General features: G+C 51.4%; 1 protein-coding gene across 2 annotated transcripts in view; it reads right to left on the minus strand.

Annotated features, from left to right (window-relative positions):
• Positions 1–11,897: 11,897 nt before the first annotated feature.
• MAP2K3 (mitogen-activated protein kinase kinase 3) overlaps positions 11,898–16,502 on the minus strand; it is a 33,224-nt gene continuing 28,619 nt past the window's right edge. For both annotated transcript variants that reach the window (XM_080353655.1, XM_080353654.1), the window contains exons 11-13: positions 15,951–16,090; positions 15,100–15,145; positions 11,898–14,624 (exon numbers count right to left, since the gene is read on the minus strand). In XM_080353655.1, the coding sequence (XP_080209781.1) occupies positions 14,541–14,624; positions 15,100–15,145; positions 15,951–16,090 (270 nt within the window). In that variant the 3' untranslated portion in view covers positions 11,898–14,540. The remainder of the gene's footprint in view (positions 14,625–15,099; positions 15,146–15,950; positions 16,091–16,502) is intronic.

Below are 16,502 nucleotides of genomic sequence, written 5' to 3' on the forward strand. Positions count from 1 at the left end.
CAGTGCCACAACTCACAGACATCTCCCAAAGACTGGTCTCGCTCCTCCCAGGTGTTGGGTACTTTCCATGCTCAGATCCCCCTGCAGATGCTGCTTCAAACAGATCCAGATGGCTGATTAAGGCACATATCAGCTACCTTCCCACATCTCCATGAGGCCACACGCCTGTTCTGGTTCAGAGCCGTGGCTTCCCCAGGCTCAGGAAGGCTGGGACATTAGGTGGGGAAATGCTGATTTCACAAGGGGCTCCAACAGCATGGAAGAAGCAAAGCCATGCTTGGGAGAGCTGCAGATCAAACCAAGCCAGGAAGCATTTCTTGCCAATCAGGAGTGAAGGAAGGAGAAGAACCAGGTGAAGCTGGGGACAAAGCACCATCTGCTGTGTGTCTTTGCAGGATGCCAGCCAGATTTTGGAGCTCTGAAATGGAGACCTCTCGTTTGCAAACACACGATGGTGTTTGGTGAAATCAAAGGGCTGTAGGGTCAGGATGAAACACTCCTCCATAGCCATGAGTCAGCCTGGAACATTGCTGTGGACAGGAAACCTGTGAGTCATGGGCTGCAGCTGCATTAGAGATGACCACCAAGAACATACCATGCTCTTTATATCCAAGACACTGATCTGGGCAGAAAGACCCCAGCAGCTGCCCTGGGACACAGGTCACACAATGCATTACCAACACTTCTCTTCCTGAGCATCTTCTGATCTTCTGCATCCCCATCTTGGATTCCCAGCTTGGAGGTGGGTTCCTGGTGTGCTGGATGTGCCCCCTCATCCAGGCGACACTCCATTCAACAGTGAGTCCTGATGCAAAAGCCAACATCACTGGTTGGCTAAATACAGCATTTCCCAAAGCTCACCCCGCATGGGTACCACCGTTGGAAAAAAATGCATGAAAGAACAAACACATATTTTGCAGAGGGATTTCTTACATAATTTATCTGCAATTCAGGAGGCACTAAGGAGATACAGGAACTCTTGCATGAAGCATTTCTTCTGCCTTGGAGGGCTTTCCAGCAAGACCACACCTGGGTGGCTCAGGACTCTCCTCTTGACTCCGCAGTGAGCCTTCAGCTCAGGCTCATCCTCCATCCTCCTCCTCACTTTGAGGCATTTGGGTTGAGGATCACCGCCCAGAAAGGAGCAGCTGTGGGCACAGCACGCGGAGCTGCCAGGCCAGGAGCAAAGCTGCCAAGAGATCTGAAGAAGGGCTGGTTAGGAGTGGCTGGCCTTTGCGAGCTCGTTTGCCTCACGCGTCCCTTCCAACTGCGTGGTGTGCTCAGCCAAATATCATCAAAGGTTTATTCACACACTGATCACGTTATTTGCCTTCAAAACTGGAGCGATATCTCTCTGCCTGGGTTGCAGCATCTTCAAAGCTGTGTCCGCTCACTCTGAGCTTCACATGGCAGCGGGAATTCGTCAGAATGCCTTGGAAAGAAGTAGCTGATGCCTTCAAAGTGGAGTATGGTTTGATAAGAGTGGAGTGGAGAGAGAGATTTTAGCTCCTGCGGGGTAATTATCACCTGAGGAAGGCTGAGGAGTTAGCTGGTGGGAGGGAAATTATAACCTCACATAAAACCAATCTCTTTCCCAAATCCAGTCCCTTCAGCGTTCAGGAGTGTTTGGTCTGGTTCCAAGGCTCAGCTTCTGAAGGAGTTTGGAGAGGTCCCTCGACAGGCCTCCAACACGGCTGCAAAGCAGAGACTGCATCCCTTTTGTTCAGAAGAGTACAAAAAAATGGGCGATGCTGCACAGCGAGAGGCTGAAGGAAAACAAATGGCTTCGTTCAGGAGAACCAGTTGTGGTGAGATGAGAAGTGACTTAATTACAATAAGTCCCTTTGCAGCAAAACTGCCAGGTGCTAAAAGACTCTTTAATTTAGCAGAGAAAGGCAGATCAACACCAAGCATCTGGAAGCTGAACCCGGAGAAAATCCAATTAAAAATCAGGCAATGCTGCGAGTGAAACGAGCTATGAAGTGATGGATTATTCATTCCAGGATATCGTGAATTCAAGGGAGGGAGAATCTAATAGATCCTTCCAGCACAATATCTACTGATGATGAACATTCCTGCTCAACTTCTGGGAGCATGCTCACTTCATCGCAAAAGCAAGACCAGGAGTTTGGCTAAATACAAAGTTCCTGTGCGTGTGATGGAGGACAGCCCACAAGTTCTACCAGGTAAGTCGCACTGTTTTATGCTTGGAGGCATTAATAACCCAGAACTAGCAGCCAACACCATGGAAACCAACTGGTACTCAGTGACAAGTTCTCCTGTTGCTATAGGAACAGGGCCCAAACAAATAAAAATTACCTATAATTTTTCCTCCCCAAAGTTCTCCCACATTGCATTTCCATAGCAACTAATTAGCTCATCAGTGATCTGAACTGAACTAGTAGACTGATGGAAGTGTCCGGCTGCCATGCCCAGCTCTGTCCCCTCTCAGGGTTTGCTGAGAAGAACCATTAAAATAGTTTACGCCGGGTTTAAGGGGAAAGGCTTGAGCCCAAGGAGTTGGGTATCTCAGGTCTGGATTTCTTCGTGCTTTCCCTGTGATACCTCTGACACAAATACCACTTGGTCCCTTCTATTTCTGGCTGTCACCTTACACTTCAGTTTCTCAATCTCGTTGTTTCCTTTCCAGACTCCCCATATCTCCTCCAGGCTCAGCGCTGGTCTGTTTGACAGCTGCATGGCTTGGCAATGTTCTCTTGTCCTTCTGGCCGTGATATTCAGGTCTCTTGACTTCTTGCTATCTTCTGCTCCGAGCTAACACGCTTCGTCTGCAAGGTCTTTGCAGGAGCGTCTCTTTCCTTATTTACACTCTGCAACTGCATCCATTCATTCCCCACAGGCAGTTTACTGTCATGAGTGTCCTCCATCTCCAAGATATGCTGGAGATTTGTTCAGCCACTTCTGCTTAATTCCCCCAGTCTGACCCCTGGGGAGCCACTGCTCAACCCCACTCAGCCAAACACTGCACAAGTCTTAGGAGGAACAGCTGGGGACCTGGGGGTTCAGCTGGAGAACAGGAGCTGAGGGGAGACCTTCTGATCTCTGAACTGCCTGGAAGGAGCTTGGAGCCAGGGGGTAATTGGGCTTTTCTCCCAAGTAACAGGCCACAAGATGAGTGGAAACAGCCTCAAGTTGTGCCAGGGGAGGTTTAGATTGGATATTGGGAACAATTTCTTCCCCAAAGGGCTGTCGGGCATTGGAACAGGCTGCCCAGGGCAGTGCTGGAGTCACCATCCCTGGAGGGGTGAACAGACATGGAGATGAGGTTCTCAGGGACATTGGGCAGTGCCAGGGGTCGGTTAACGGTTGGACTTGATGATCTTGAGGGTCTTTTCCAATCAAAATGATTCTATAAATCATGCTGGTCTGAAGAGACCCACCACTGCCTTGTTTAAAGGAGCAATGGATGCTGTTGTCACCATCATGGCCAAGGAAAGACTCTAGCTAGATGCAGGGCTAGAAGGATGTGTTGGGTCACCCTCTCAATTTCAAGACATTTTGGACACAACATGATCCTCTCCTGAGGCTGATGGACATGTTCACACCCCACAAACTGCCTGTTCAGCAGAGCTCAGCCTGAACAACTGGCCTCAACAGGCATGGGAGGTGACCAATGACAGAGCAATCAGGTGTTAAAAGTCACCCAGGGGAATAAAAAAAATAACCAAGTGATGGAATTGCTGTTGACAACTGTTGGTGTAATTAACACAAACATGTGCATCTAAGGAGATTAGACGTATTAAACCACAGTTGCATGCCCACAGAGAGGAGGTGCTACCTTTGATTAGCGTCAGAAACTCTGGAAAACAGAGATCAAGTCTGATTTCCTTCTCTGTAGTAGAAATCTGCTGAATATTCCCAGAAATCTGCTGACTTGCAGCCACAGGGAAACACAGCCCAGCTCTTCTTGGTTTTATTTCCTATTATTTGAATATTTTGACACCTCTCAAGGAGTAAGTTATGAAAAGATGGTATAAAGGGAGGGGGAAAGAATCAGCCATAGTTATCACTCAATTAGAAAAGCTGTTGTTACAGCTAAACCAAGTAAAACAAAGCTGTGGGAGGCTGAGGGAAGTTCAGACAGAGCAGGTCCACCAAGCCTCAGTCCTGAGGCTTTGCAAACTCAGTGCAAGGCTTATGGCCCCGTGCAACCACAGCACGACCCTACAGGGCTGCAGGCATCCATGGTTGCATTGGGGAGCCCCATCTTCTCACCTCCAAACACCCCAGGAAAGCAGCACTGTCACGCTGGGGTGAGGACAGATGTGTCCCTTTGATGCCTCATTGAAGAAGTTGAGGTCAGAGTGGAGGGTGAGTGTTTTCCCCACAACCTGGGGGACAAATGCCCGATGTCTCAGGCAAGGAATTGCAGCTTGGGATCTCTGATACCTTTGCTGCTGTATTCAGGCTGCTGCTAAGTACTGGGATGTAAGATCATTCTTCCCCGCCTGCTTCATTACCTCCAAAATTACACACATAAACAACCCGTTAAACACTTGCTGATAGAAAAGCATTTGGAGCAGGGGGCAGCATGGCTCTATAAGGAATATTCCCCCCTTCTAGGAGCTGCCCTTCGAGGTCAATTGATGTAAATCACACATGAATTCCCATAATTAAACACTGCTGTCCCCAGCCCTGCACATGCAGGTGCAAATGATGGCAGCAGGGTGGGCACATGGAGGAGATGGGAGCTGAGCCCACATCCCAGCACCAGCCAGGCCAGGGTGGGGCCAAACTGGTACCACGTGTGCTAGAGCAGCATCGGATAGTTTGGGTTGAAGGGACCTTCCCAGCTCCCCCAGTGGCCCCCCTGCCATGAGCAGGGACATCTTCACCAGCTCAGGTTGCTCAGAGCCCCATCCAGCCTGGCCTGGGATGTCTCCAGGGATGGTTCATCCACCACCTCAGGTGGTAGCAGCAGCAGGAGGTGCTGAGGGTGCTCGACCTTGAGTTTTTGCCAAGCAAATTATGGGGGGGGTTGACCAAAACCAACACAACTTTTCTGGTGAAGTCCCCCATTGAGACATGCAGTAAATTCACCCAGGATCTGACCCCAGGATGGATGGAGCCCAGCTCCCATGTCGCTCCTCTGGTGTCTCGTAAGGACCGAGCAGCACCAGCACACAAGCCCCCATCTCACCTCCCTCCTCCACCAGCCCCATCTCCATGTCACCCATGAGAATGTGATTATCAGCGAGATCTCTGCCGCTGTCAGACGTGATCAAAACCACAATTCAATTAAATTTGATTGGACTGAAAGCAGAGGGTTTCAAGGAGACAGGCGCGTACACCCAGAATGGAACATCATTCCCCAGCAAAGGGGGCTGAAATCTGCAGGATGGTCACCTCTAGGTGACAAAAAAAGCTGGGAGGTGGCTCTGGCCCCAGGATGAACTCCATCCCTTGGGGCCAAGACACTTTGCCAGTTCACACATCTACCTTCTGGAGAATCCCAGATAGAGTACGGTGAACCCAGCCTCCCAGGGATGCTTTTAATTCTTTCTCATCTTTTGAAATCAAATAAAATTCCAAAGGAGAAACTTTGTCATTTGAGCAACAGAGCGGGGGGAGGGAAAAGCAAAAAGAAAAACCCCACACACATGCCTGGAGATGAAAGGGAATTCTAGATGGGTGTTTCATCTCTTGCTCTTGTAACGAACATGAAAACAGAAAAAGAAAGAAACAAACAAAAAATCTCAGACACAGTTAATGAGCTTTGCATTTAAATGTGGCACCAATGTCACCGGCGCAGACTGTTCCCTCAAGGTTCCGCGTACAGGCTCGCGCCAGACGATGGGCGTGGGACAGCCTGTCGGAGCAAATATTGGAGGAGATTAGATTTCACTAGGGTTTACTAAAGAAAACATGCGTTTTGAGAAATCAAGAAAAAGTTTGTTAAATATTTTAGTACATCTGGCCTTCTCTTCCCCACCCATATACAAAATGCTTTGCATATTTATTTTAGCCTGCACTAGATTTATTTAAAAATAGCATCACCAGCACTGGAAACAGCCCACTTGCTTTTCATCTAGATCTTTGCATTTAATCAATGAATCCAAAATTAAACATGGTTGGGTGAACTAAATCTATACAAGGACCTATTTGCTGATCAATACAGAAATGGATGCCTGGGATCTCTTCACTGTGTGAAATATGAGGGTTTGTGAGAGAGAAATTGCTCTTGTTATTACATTAAAAAAAGAGATCAGATTTAATCTCCCCACATTAAAAAATTATTTATCGGAGAGATGCTTTCTCCTAAATAATTCATGCTGGTTGTATAGTACCCAGAAGAAAGACAACTCCCGTCTTCCATTCCTAATAAGAGGGAAAAAACCTCCAATATTTTTCTTGGATTCAGTTTCATCAGCATAAAGAGCTGGAACTGCCCTTGGCTTCAGGAGAGCCAGTGTCCTCCTCCTCCACCACGGGGAGGCTGACACCCCCAAAACAGAGAAATAAACCACGACGTGCTGCAAATGGAGGGTGAAGAGGTCCAGATGTGTCTGGAGGCCAAACTCAGATCACCAGTAAAAGGCACCTGGCTTTGGCCTTGAGGTTCAAGTGGTGACCATGGTGGTGGCAGAACCCACCTGACAGAGGGAAGAAGGTTCTCCTGAAGAAGTCACCTCAATATGGCCACAAAATAAGTCCAACCTCCACTCCATCTCTCTGTGGCTGGATGTGTTCCTCCAAAATGACATGGAGGTGAAGCCACCCTGGGATGCACCAAGCACCAGCTCCCCCAGCAAAGGGGAACTGGGAGACGACCAACAGTCAACCCAGGCCACCCTATATGAAGTACATGGGAGACACGAGCCACAAAGGTCAGCGGAAATATCTCTGGGCCCAGAACAGGAACAGAATCGGGACTGAAGAGCGTGGATTTGGGAAAGATGATTGATTGGCCTATTAGCTCGTCTTGGGGACAAGACTCAGGGCTGGCTTTGGGAATTACATTGCACAGCCGTGTTCTCAGCCAGGTCCATTTCTCCAAAGCATACAGCAAGAATTGATCCATCAAGGGCTGTACCTGCTCTGCTCTTTATAAATCTGCATATCAGCTGCTTCCATGAATGAAAAATGCATGCGCCAGTAAATTGGAGGTGAAATAATACATCTGTTGTCAGCATTCTTTCTTTTTTTTCCTCCTCTCTTCCACAAGTTTCATTAAGAAGAGTCATATCACCTATGATAAAGTTAACATCACAGGTTCACTAATTGTTCCTGACGCTTCGCTGTTGCTTTGATGATGGATTGCTGCAGAAACACCAGCCCCAGGCAGGCAAGGAGGGATAAAGTCACCTCTTGGGGCTATTTCTGGAAGAAAACATAAAGAAGCTGCAAAGCTCATGCCAGGGAACTGTCCCGAGCCATGGCGAGGCTGGGGACACGGGCTGAGAGGGATGTCCCAGGAGCCCTGTGAGGTGCCAGCACTGGATTCGGGTCCTGCAGCGCTACAGCCAGCTCACGGTGTGCATGAATGAAAGGAAGAATGAGAAATAACTGGCCCTGGCCAGACAGATAGAAATCACAGAATCGTATTGGTTGCAAAACACCTTTAAGATCATTGAGTCCAACATCACATGTCCCAGGGGCAAACTGAGCTCAAGGGACAATCCCAGCCCCAGCTCCCCCCATCACCCTCATCCACCTGCATGTTTCAGCCTTTTTCCAGATCAGGAGCTGGGCAAACCCAAAATAACTGGTTTGGGGTGCAGTGTCCTCTCCCTGGGGCACTGTCACTCAGGCCACTTGCAGCCCTGCAGGAAGGGACCCCATGGTGTTAGGGATGCAGAGGGACTGGGTGCTCGGTTCCCACTCATACCTCAGATGATTTCAGCCCCCCATAGGCACAGCAAGGGTGGTGGTGGCAGCCAGCTCTGCTCAGCGTCACCTCAGGATGCCTGGAGAAGCCAGGTGGGTAATGCCAGTGCCCCATCCTGTCCCCATGCTGTCCCCAGTTCCACCCCTGTGCAGCCAACAGTCAGGTTAAAGACTTGCAACACACCGGAGAACACAGCAAAGAGGCAACAGCTGCTTCTCACTGGCCCAGATCGAGGTTTTTAATTAAGGAGAAGATTTGGGGGAATAAAGAGGAAGATCCCTCCCAAAGCTGTAATTAAAATAACACAGGGTGAGGCAGGATGACAAGGGACTCATCCTGCTGCCTATGGGCTTGGCTCAGGAAGGCAGCACAAGGGGAGCAGACACCCCCATGGCCTCGTGGTGCTGGCACAGCCCCCTCCCCAAGGAGAGGTGTCCCCCACCCGAGGGTCACAGGGGCTGCTCTGCACCCACAAAAAACACCTTTCAGTCTTCACTGAGGTTTCCCAGACCTCTGGCAAGATTCACTAAATCCAGCCATTTGTAAGGGGCCAGAGCCCCCAGGTGAGGCGTGGAGCACAGTGACAGATCCTGGCACGCTATAACCACAGCGTAAGTCTCCAAAAAACACCCCAAGAGCCCTAGAAAGACCAAAAAAAAAGGTGGGAAGACAAGCTGAAGGCACCGCTCCCTGAAAAGCGCTGCTGCCACTCCAGCACCTCGCACTGGCAGAGCTCCAGGAGCCACCAACACCTCTGCGTCCTCCTGGTTCACCCCAAATTGCACCCACCATCACCCATCACACTGGCCTGGCTTTGCAGGTCACTCCCTGTCCCCAGAGCTGTGCAGCACCAGTGGGTATTGATCCGATTCGCATGGCAGCTGCTGTGTGTTTACACAGTGATCACGAGCCCTGTAAAGCAGGGAGGCAAAGAGCATCACTGGGGCTCCCGTTCCCAGGGCTGGGGACAGCTGCACACCAACTAAACACCTCCTGCCACCAGCAGCAGCTTCCCAGGCACAGCTTCCATTGCAGGGTCACATCCCGGGGTACCCCCAAGCTCGTTCAACAGCTTCTCATCACGGATGCTGAGCAGGACCTGTTGCAGGCGGTGATGTTCTGAAGGGCCTTTGCGCAGGGGCAAGACGACCTAAGAAATACTTAATTAATTGCCCTACTGAGCCAGGGCAGCGATACTTGGAGAAACCATGCACGCAACGCACGGTTCACAGCATGGAGCTTTTGTCTGAAACCTCGGGTTTTATTTATGAAATCTTTTCTTCCATCAGAAGAAAAGAGCATATCGCTCTAGAAGAGACATAAGCAGCCCTGAGGAGGGAATAACACCAAGGAAAACACAGCTGATAGCAAGGTAACTGCTTTGGTTCATCGAGGTGCCCATCTCCTCCACTCCCAGCTAATGTAAATCCAATGTAAATCAAGTGCAAAAGCCACCATGGCTCACCAGGCTTCTCCTCTGCCCACGAGCCTGCAGCACTCGCCGCCGTTCCCGGCGTCTGGAAATAAACAGCCTGTTCCAGCACCACTTGGTATTTCAAGAAAGGTTAACACAGCATGTGAGGGGCCGGAGTCACCGCTCACGGGGGCTGGAAAACCTCCAGGCGAACTTGCCGGAGGATGGGGGCTCCCTGTGTGGGAGGCGACCTCCTCGCCCCCCTCACAGCATTCACTTCAACCTTCGATATTTTCAGGCTTTGCACTGCGAAGGTTTCCTTCTCCCACCCCCATGTTTCCCCATTAGCATTCCCACCTCTGAAAAAGCAGCAGAAATTTCAAGCTGAGAGGAAAGCCAGGAGGTCTGTGTTCACTGGGCAAGCTGGGAGTTTTCCCCCTGCTTTGGGGCTCCTGCTGAAGGCAACAGAAAATCACCCCAGTTTTCCAGCACCCCATCATTGGGGAGCTGCTGTCAGCCCTGGTGCGGATCCCAGGGGAATGCAGGGGCACAAGGACTGGTCTCCGTGGCTCATTTCATAAAGACACACTCACTGGGGCTGGATTTGCTGCTAGGACACACAGAAAAGGCTTGGAGACGCTTTAACCAAGCCAGTGGTGAAAACAGAGCAAAGCTTAAATACCTTATATCCAGAGATAACCAGTTAACAGGAGGGAAAAAAGAGAGGCCACCAAAGCACATGGATAACCATGATTAAACCAGAGCTTGAGCTCTCCTCACCCCAGAATAAGCCACCTACCCTTCTGCTGGAGAGAAGAGCTGGGAAACACCTTCAGCAGCTCCCCATAGGCAGCAAAAACCTTACCCCCTGCCTCATTTAACCTCTTCCCTCACTGATGGGCTGCACCAGTCCCTCCAAGTACCAGCTGAAAAGATTTTAAAGCTTCTGGCTGGGCCCAGAGAGGTTGATCCATATTCCTGAGGTGTCTCATCGGTATTCTGCAGCTTCAGCTCATTAGCACTTAGGTGCTACAAGAGCAGGAGCGTTGGAAGTTTCTGGGCGAGACAGCTATTAGGGGAGGATTGAACACATCTCGCACCAACTAACGGCCTGCATGAACTCTCTAATTTATACTATCGATCTAGAAGGTGCCCAGAGGCCACCTGAACCAAAAAAAACCCGCCCTAGATACAGTCTCAGCCACCTGCAGAAAAAGAAAAATTAAGCAAAATAAATAACCCGCAGCCCCAGAAAACCGGCGGCATCATCACGCCCCCTGCTAATGCTATTAGCCAGCCCTCCTCCACAAATGGATCTTCAGGAACGGTGGGAGCTCCAGCTCAGCAGCTCCTGGAGAAACCCACCAGCCCAGCAAAGGACCAGTATACCAGTACAAACACCCACTGTGTACTGGAGGACACATTTGGGGGTCTGCCCCCTTAGAGAGACCATGCTCCCAAGATGTGCTGCTCAGCAAAGGGCAGGGAAAGCTACTGACCCCTAAATTCAGCTGCCGCAGCCCTGACAGTCCCAATATCCCCTCCCTGTGTTGGATGTGCTGAGTTTTCCCTTCTCTGCAGCGAGATCTGTGTCCTCATCACCCGCATTTGGGCACTCCCCGTTTACACCTCATGGCAGACCCACAGTCACCGGACAGAAATAACCCCTTTTTGCCTGTATCTGAGACAAATGGGGGAAAAACCCCACCATTTCTCCTAATAATTGAACTCAAAGTGATTAATTTTCCGCTTCTCCTGAAGTTCTTTCCTCAGAGGCACTGATGCATTTTTAATGGGTCTTGATGTAGCTATTAAGCTGGTAATTTAAACAAAGATCCCTCCAGCTCGGAGGGGGCCCTACAGCAGGCTGGGGCCCCCCAAACCGAGTGGGCTGGTGGGTTTTCCTGAGGTCCCCACTCACCCACAGCACCCCTGATACCCCATCTCCGGGCTGAGCATCGCCACCAAGTTCCCGGAGCTTGAGGGACTCGGTGTCCCCAGCCTGATCCTACCTGGTGGGGGCTGACAGGGGCAATATTTGGGGAGGGAGCCATTTCCCTTCTCCCGGTCCCATTGAAGGGGGGAAGCGAAATAACGCACACACCCCCCCGCAGCTCCGCACCCATGGGCACGATGCTCAAGTGATTGCGGATCTCCCCGGCCACGCACCCCGAGGCGGGGCTGGAAGACGCTCGGGTCGGGGGTGCAGCAGGTTCGGGGGTATCCGGCGGGGTACAGCGGGTTGGGGGGCACCCGGGCGGGGTACAGCGGGTTGGGGGTGCGGAGGGGATGGCGAACCCCGCCCGGTCCCGGCGGCTCATCCCTGCAGGGCCGGGCGCTGCCTCCCCCTCGCGGCCGCGGGCGGGCCCTGCGCCCCGGGACCCGCCCGGGACCGGGACCTCCCGTCCTGCGTGGCCCAAGGGCTGAGCAGAGCCCGGGGTGCCCCCAGCAGCGCTCCCGGGGGGTCGGAGTGCTGCTCAGGGGGTCCCGGCTCGTACAAACGCGAATCAGGCCCAGCGTTACCCCGCGGTATGAGAACGGACACGGGTGACGGGACCCCCCCCAACACACACACCCCTGAGCAGCCCCACGGGGATACTCAAACAGCAACAAGAAGCAGGTTTGAGGGTGAATTTTATTGAAAATAATGACGGGGTTTAATGGGTACAGACCGTTCTCAAAAATACAAGGCTAGAGGGGCTTCTGCTGTAAGTTAAATTCCTCACCCACCACAAGGATGAGCTGGGTGCCCCCGGGGCTGGCATTACACCCCCCCACCATGGCAGAGGGGACACGGCAGGACAGGAGAGTGTCAGATGGAGAGGGACAGGTGAGAGGCTGAAGAGGGACAGGTAGGACCCGTGTGGAGTGCAGCAGAGATGGCACAGGGAGGGGTTGTGTTTGTGTTTGCCCCTTCTGCAGATCTTACTTTATCCACAGGGTCCCAAGCCCACGCCAGAGGTATCTCTCCAGGGTTTGAAAGGGCAGATGTTCCCTTTCCCCTGATGTCAGGAATTGCTCCAGCTGAACTGCAGCCCCCCAAAAAGACCATATATAATCGCCATTCCCCAAAGCACCAAAAAGGGTGAGACACAGGAAGGGGAAAGGGGTCAAAACAAGGAGAGAAGGGGGAAAACAAACAAAAAAAAAAAAGGACAAACAAAAGCTCAACATCAAAATGAGAAATAATCCAAAGTAACCAACTATGAAAAGAAAAATAAAAAATAAAGAACAATTGTACATATCAGCTGCAAAGTTGTCAGAGCAAGCAGGGAAAGGTGCGGGTGCCCTAGAGAGCGCCAGGTGGTTTGCAGAGCAGGACTGAGAAAGGACATGTGAAGAACAATCATTTATTTTACATGAAGAGGTGGTGTGGGGGGGTCAGCCCAGAGCTGAACAGCGTTTGTCCAGCTCAGCCTGGGCTGGTTCTGCCGGGGATGGGAGCGGAGACAGGGGCAAAGTGCTGGCACATGATGCGCCAGCACAGGGGCACAAAGGTTCAAACCCCTTTTGCCCTGAAGCAGCTGCCCCCAGGAGCAGCTCATGAAAATAAATGCTGAGCAGCCAGTGCCACCAACCCCAGGTTGCAGGAATGGGGAGCAAAGAATTTAGGGGGACATTCTTCATCGGGTGGGGAACACTGGAAACGCACCTCAAAATCCACACCTCCAGGGCATGAATTTCAGGGGGAAAAAAAACCCAACATTTTTAAAAGATTCAGTTTAAAAATAGATGCATTTCTTTTTAAAAAAAAAGAGTCTTAGGCCAGGGTGTCTTGTAGTGACCCCTTCCCCCATCACCCCAAATTGAGCCAGAAAAATGCTAGCCATTTCACCAAATCTGCTTGCCACATAGACGTTCACACATTCATCGATTTAAAAATATATAATATATATAATTGTGCACACACATACACACACGCAAATATATATTAGAAAAGAAAAAAAAAAATCCCTCTGAAAACTCAATCTGTTTTAAAAAAAAAACCCAACAAAATCCACAGCCGGTGCGTTTATCCCGTGATCACATACAGTAGAAGACAGAAATTCCTTTTGCTCCCATAGCTCCTCGCAGAACGTTCAGGCTGGGAGAGTGAGGGAACACATCAGGTTTTCACAGTGGATTTGTTAGCAGAGAAGGAACTGCTCCTCCCTCCTCCCACACAGAAGGGCTTTAATTTATAGCAAGTTAGATTAAAACTAGGCAACATGTTACAAAGTCCATTATATATAGACATAAAATGTACAAGTGGCGGCAGCCCCCATGCGAGTCGCTGGGGTTTCGATCTCAGTTGACGCCTCGGTGGCAGCTGGGGGGGCTGAAGGCAGTTTGGGACATAAGGGGTGCAAGTCCGGCCTCCGAAACGAGCGGGTGTCACAGTGCGAGGTCTTACGTGAGCTCCACAGGTTGGGAAATGGAGCAACATCTTCTCCAAGAGCCGGGGAAGGTGGAGGTGGGGGCTGCAAAAGGCGTTAAGGTGCCCAGGGGGAAGACATATCCTCTTAGCCCAGGGCTGGAGGGGAGGGAGGCAGTGCCCTGGGACCTGCTTGTCACCCCCCATGTCACCTCATGCCCATGTGGGAAGGGAGCACTGTGCGCTGGATGGAGTCCCGTGGGTTCAAGTGTGGGTTGCAGCTTGCGTCAAGGTGGGCTCATCAAAAAATGCCTTTTTTTTTACCACCCCCTCAAAAGGAGCAGCATATTGATTGAGGGAGGGGGACGTCTGGTCCGGTGCTGCCTCAAAGGGTCATTAAGATGTGGAGCCAGGCATTAAAACAGCCACTGGTGTGAGCAGTGGGATGCCAAAGATGTGTGGGCTCCTGGGGGCAGGGAACCAGGCACAAAGGGAAGGTGAGACCAGGCTCTGGGGAAGGGGCTTTGGGCAGGCAGGGGAGGACACAAGCACAGCAGCGTTTTTTTCCTATCTGCCTTCCCCAGGCAGCAAAGAAAAACTCACTGCGCTGTGCACGGGGCTGCGGGGAAAAGGAGGTGCCCTCAGGCAGCCTCTGCCCTGGCCCCACTCAGACCCCACGGACACCGTCCTCTGCCTGGGTGGGACACGCTGGCTTCGGTCTCCGTGGCTTCATTGGGAAAGTGTCGGCTTCAAAAGGCTCATCCTGGGGGATTTCATTTTCAGGGCAAAGAGAAAAGAGACCGCGAGGCCAGATGGGGCCGGAGATGCCCACGGTTTGTGCAAACCACCACTAACTCAAGTCCTCATTCGCTCTTCTGCACGGGAGCCAGGATGGAGGGGCTGCACGAGGCCGTGAGGTCGAGTTAGGAGTCGTCCCCGAGGATCTCTGTCACGAAGGAGGCCATGTCAGTCTCTTTGGTGTCATGCAAGGTAAAGAACGGGTGTTCCTGCCAATAAGAACCAAGATGACATCAGCTCACACTCAGGGACAGACAAACCCAAGAGCAGGTCCCGGGGGATGTCCGGCAGCTGGCAAGGTGCCGGGAGAGAGGTGACACCAGCCTCCTCCCCAGGTTCCCACAGACACCACCCTTTAGCTTAAACTAACACCTCCAGGTTTGGTGTTTCTAGACTCAACTCCACCAGGGTCTCCCACCTTGGCAGCTGCACTATCACCATTTGAGCTCTAAACTCACCAAGAGCAGATAAGGACAGAGGGAAAAAACACCTAGAAACCCTGACCTTACCGCCCATGAACTAAACACACCCTTCCACCTTAGACATGCTACACCCATCCCGCTCCGTGCCTGAAAAGATAAATCACCCACAAGCTCCGTTGTCCCATTGCCCCAGGACCTGCTGGACCATTCGACTTTCAAAATGCATTGTGATAAAGACCAGGAGAAACAGCTCCACGCTTACCATAAGTTCTAAATAGTTCATTCTCTCGGCAGGGTTCTTCCTTAAGCTAGAAGACAAAAAAAAAACAGGAGAGAAAAGTTGTAGGATCTTTTTCTTTCGCTGTGTGTGGTCGGTCACAGGGGATTCTCCCCTCCCAACCAACAGGACACCCTTCTTATGGGCAGCACCCATTCCTCTCCCTCCTCGGCTGAGCAGGTTTGAACCACCAGCGAAGCGGCCAGGCAGGTAACTGGGAAAGGCCAACTCAGAGTGTTTTGCCACCAAAAGAACAAGCCGAGCAGCTCGCTGCAGTTTGCCCTGTACAGCCCCGCTTGTCCGCATAGACCAGAACAAACCAGGGAAGGAGAGGAGATGGTTTCCCACCATCCCATAGGGCGAGCAGACCATGTCAAGACTTGTTTGAGCCTTGTCTTAATGGGTCAGCCCGTTCTGGCAGCTCCAAGCAGCACCTGGGGAGCAGAGGGACACCCCAAGAGAAGCAGCTATCGTATGGAGTACCCACAAAACCACAAATCAGCTTTCACCCAGAGGCACCCAGACGCTGCCAGGGGTTTGTTCTCGTTTCGTTGCTGCTCTGCCAGAAACCACCAAAATTTCAGCAGCAGCAACGGCAAAAGGGGAAGAGAAACCTCAGCACCTTTCACCCAGCCTGTGTGAGTCAGGATGAAAGCAAAACCAGTTTGGGCAGCGCTTCCTGCCATGGCCGAGCACCAACCTCAGTACGGCGAAGTGGGGAGAACCGTGCTCAAAAGGATGACAAACCCAGCGCCAGGCTTTGCTCCAAGCCCCACGGATCAGGGCTCCTCTCCAGCCAGGCTGGGAGAAGCCACCGGCCCCCGACGCAGACTCACCACTGCGCTGTGAAGTCCACAAACTCCTTGGAGAAGCGATCGGCGGGCAGCTGGGGCGACGGCTCCTCCACCACTTGCTTGAGCTGCTGGAAGGGCGTCCCCCAGGACTCGTACGGGAAGCGAAGAATGGCCAGTTCAATCTGGGGATGGAGACAGGATTACATGAGACATCGTGAAGAGCGCGACCCCACGCAGCCCGACTACCTTGGCCTCTGCAGCCAGCTCACATTCAGAATGAAAACCCTCTTTCCTTACAAACCGTTTTCAATTTGGGTCACATAGCTTCTTTTTATTTTTAATACAAAGACCCAGAGGCCAAAAATACTTCCTTTTGAGGTTGGTTCAGCATATTAATGCATTTACAGGAAGCCACCAAAGATATGTAAAATTGGATTATTTAAAAAGATAATAACAGCACACTATTTCTGCACTGGTTTCCAAAGTGCTTTGCTCTCCATGAGCCAGCCTGTGGGTTTCAGGCTAGTACTGTATGACCTAGACACACAAAAATCCACAGACCCAAGAAAAAACAGGTGCTAGAACACCACTGAA

This window comes from Nesoenas mayeri (assembly GCF_963082525.1).
Source record: "Nesoenas mayeri genome assembly, chromosome: 15".
In the NCBI taxonomy this organism is placed as follows: domain Eukaryota; kingdom Metazoa; phylum Chordata; class Aves; order Columbiformes; family Columbidae; genus Nesoenas; species Nesoenas mayeri.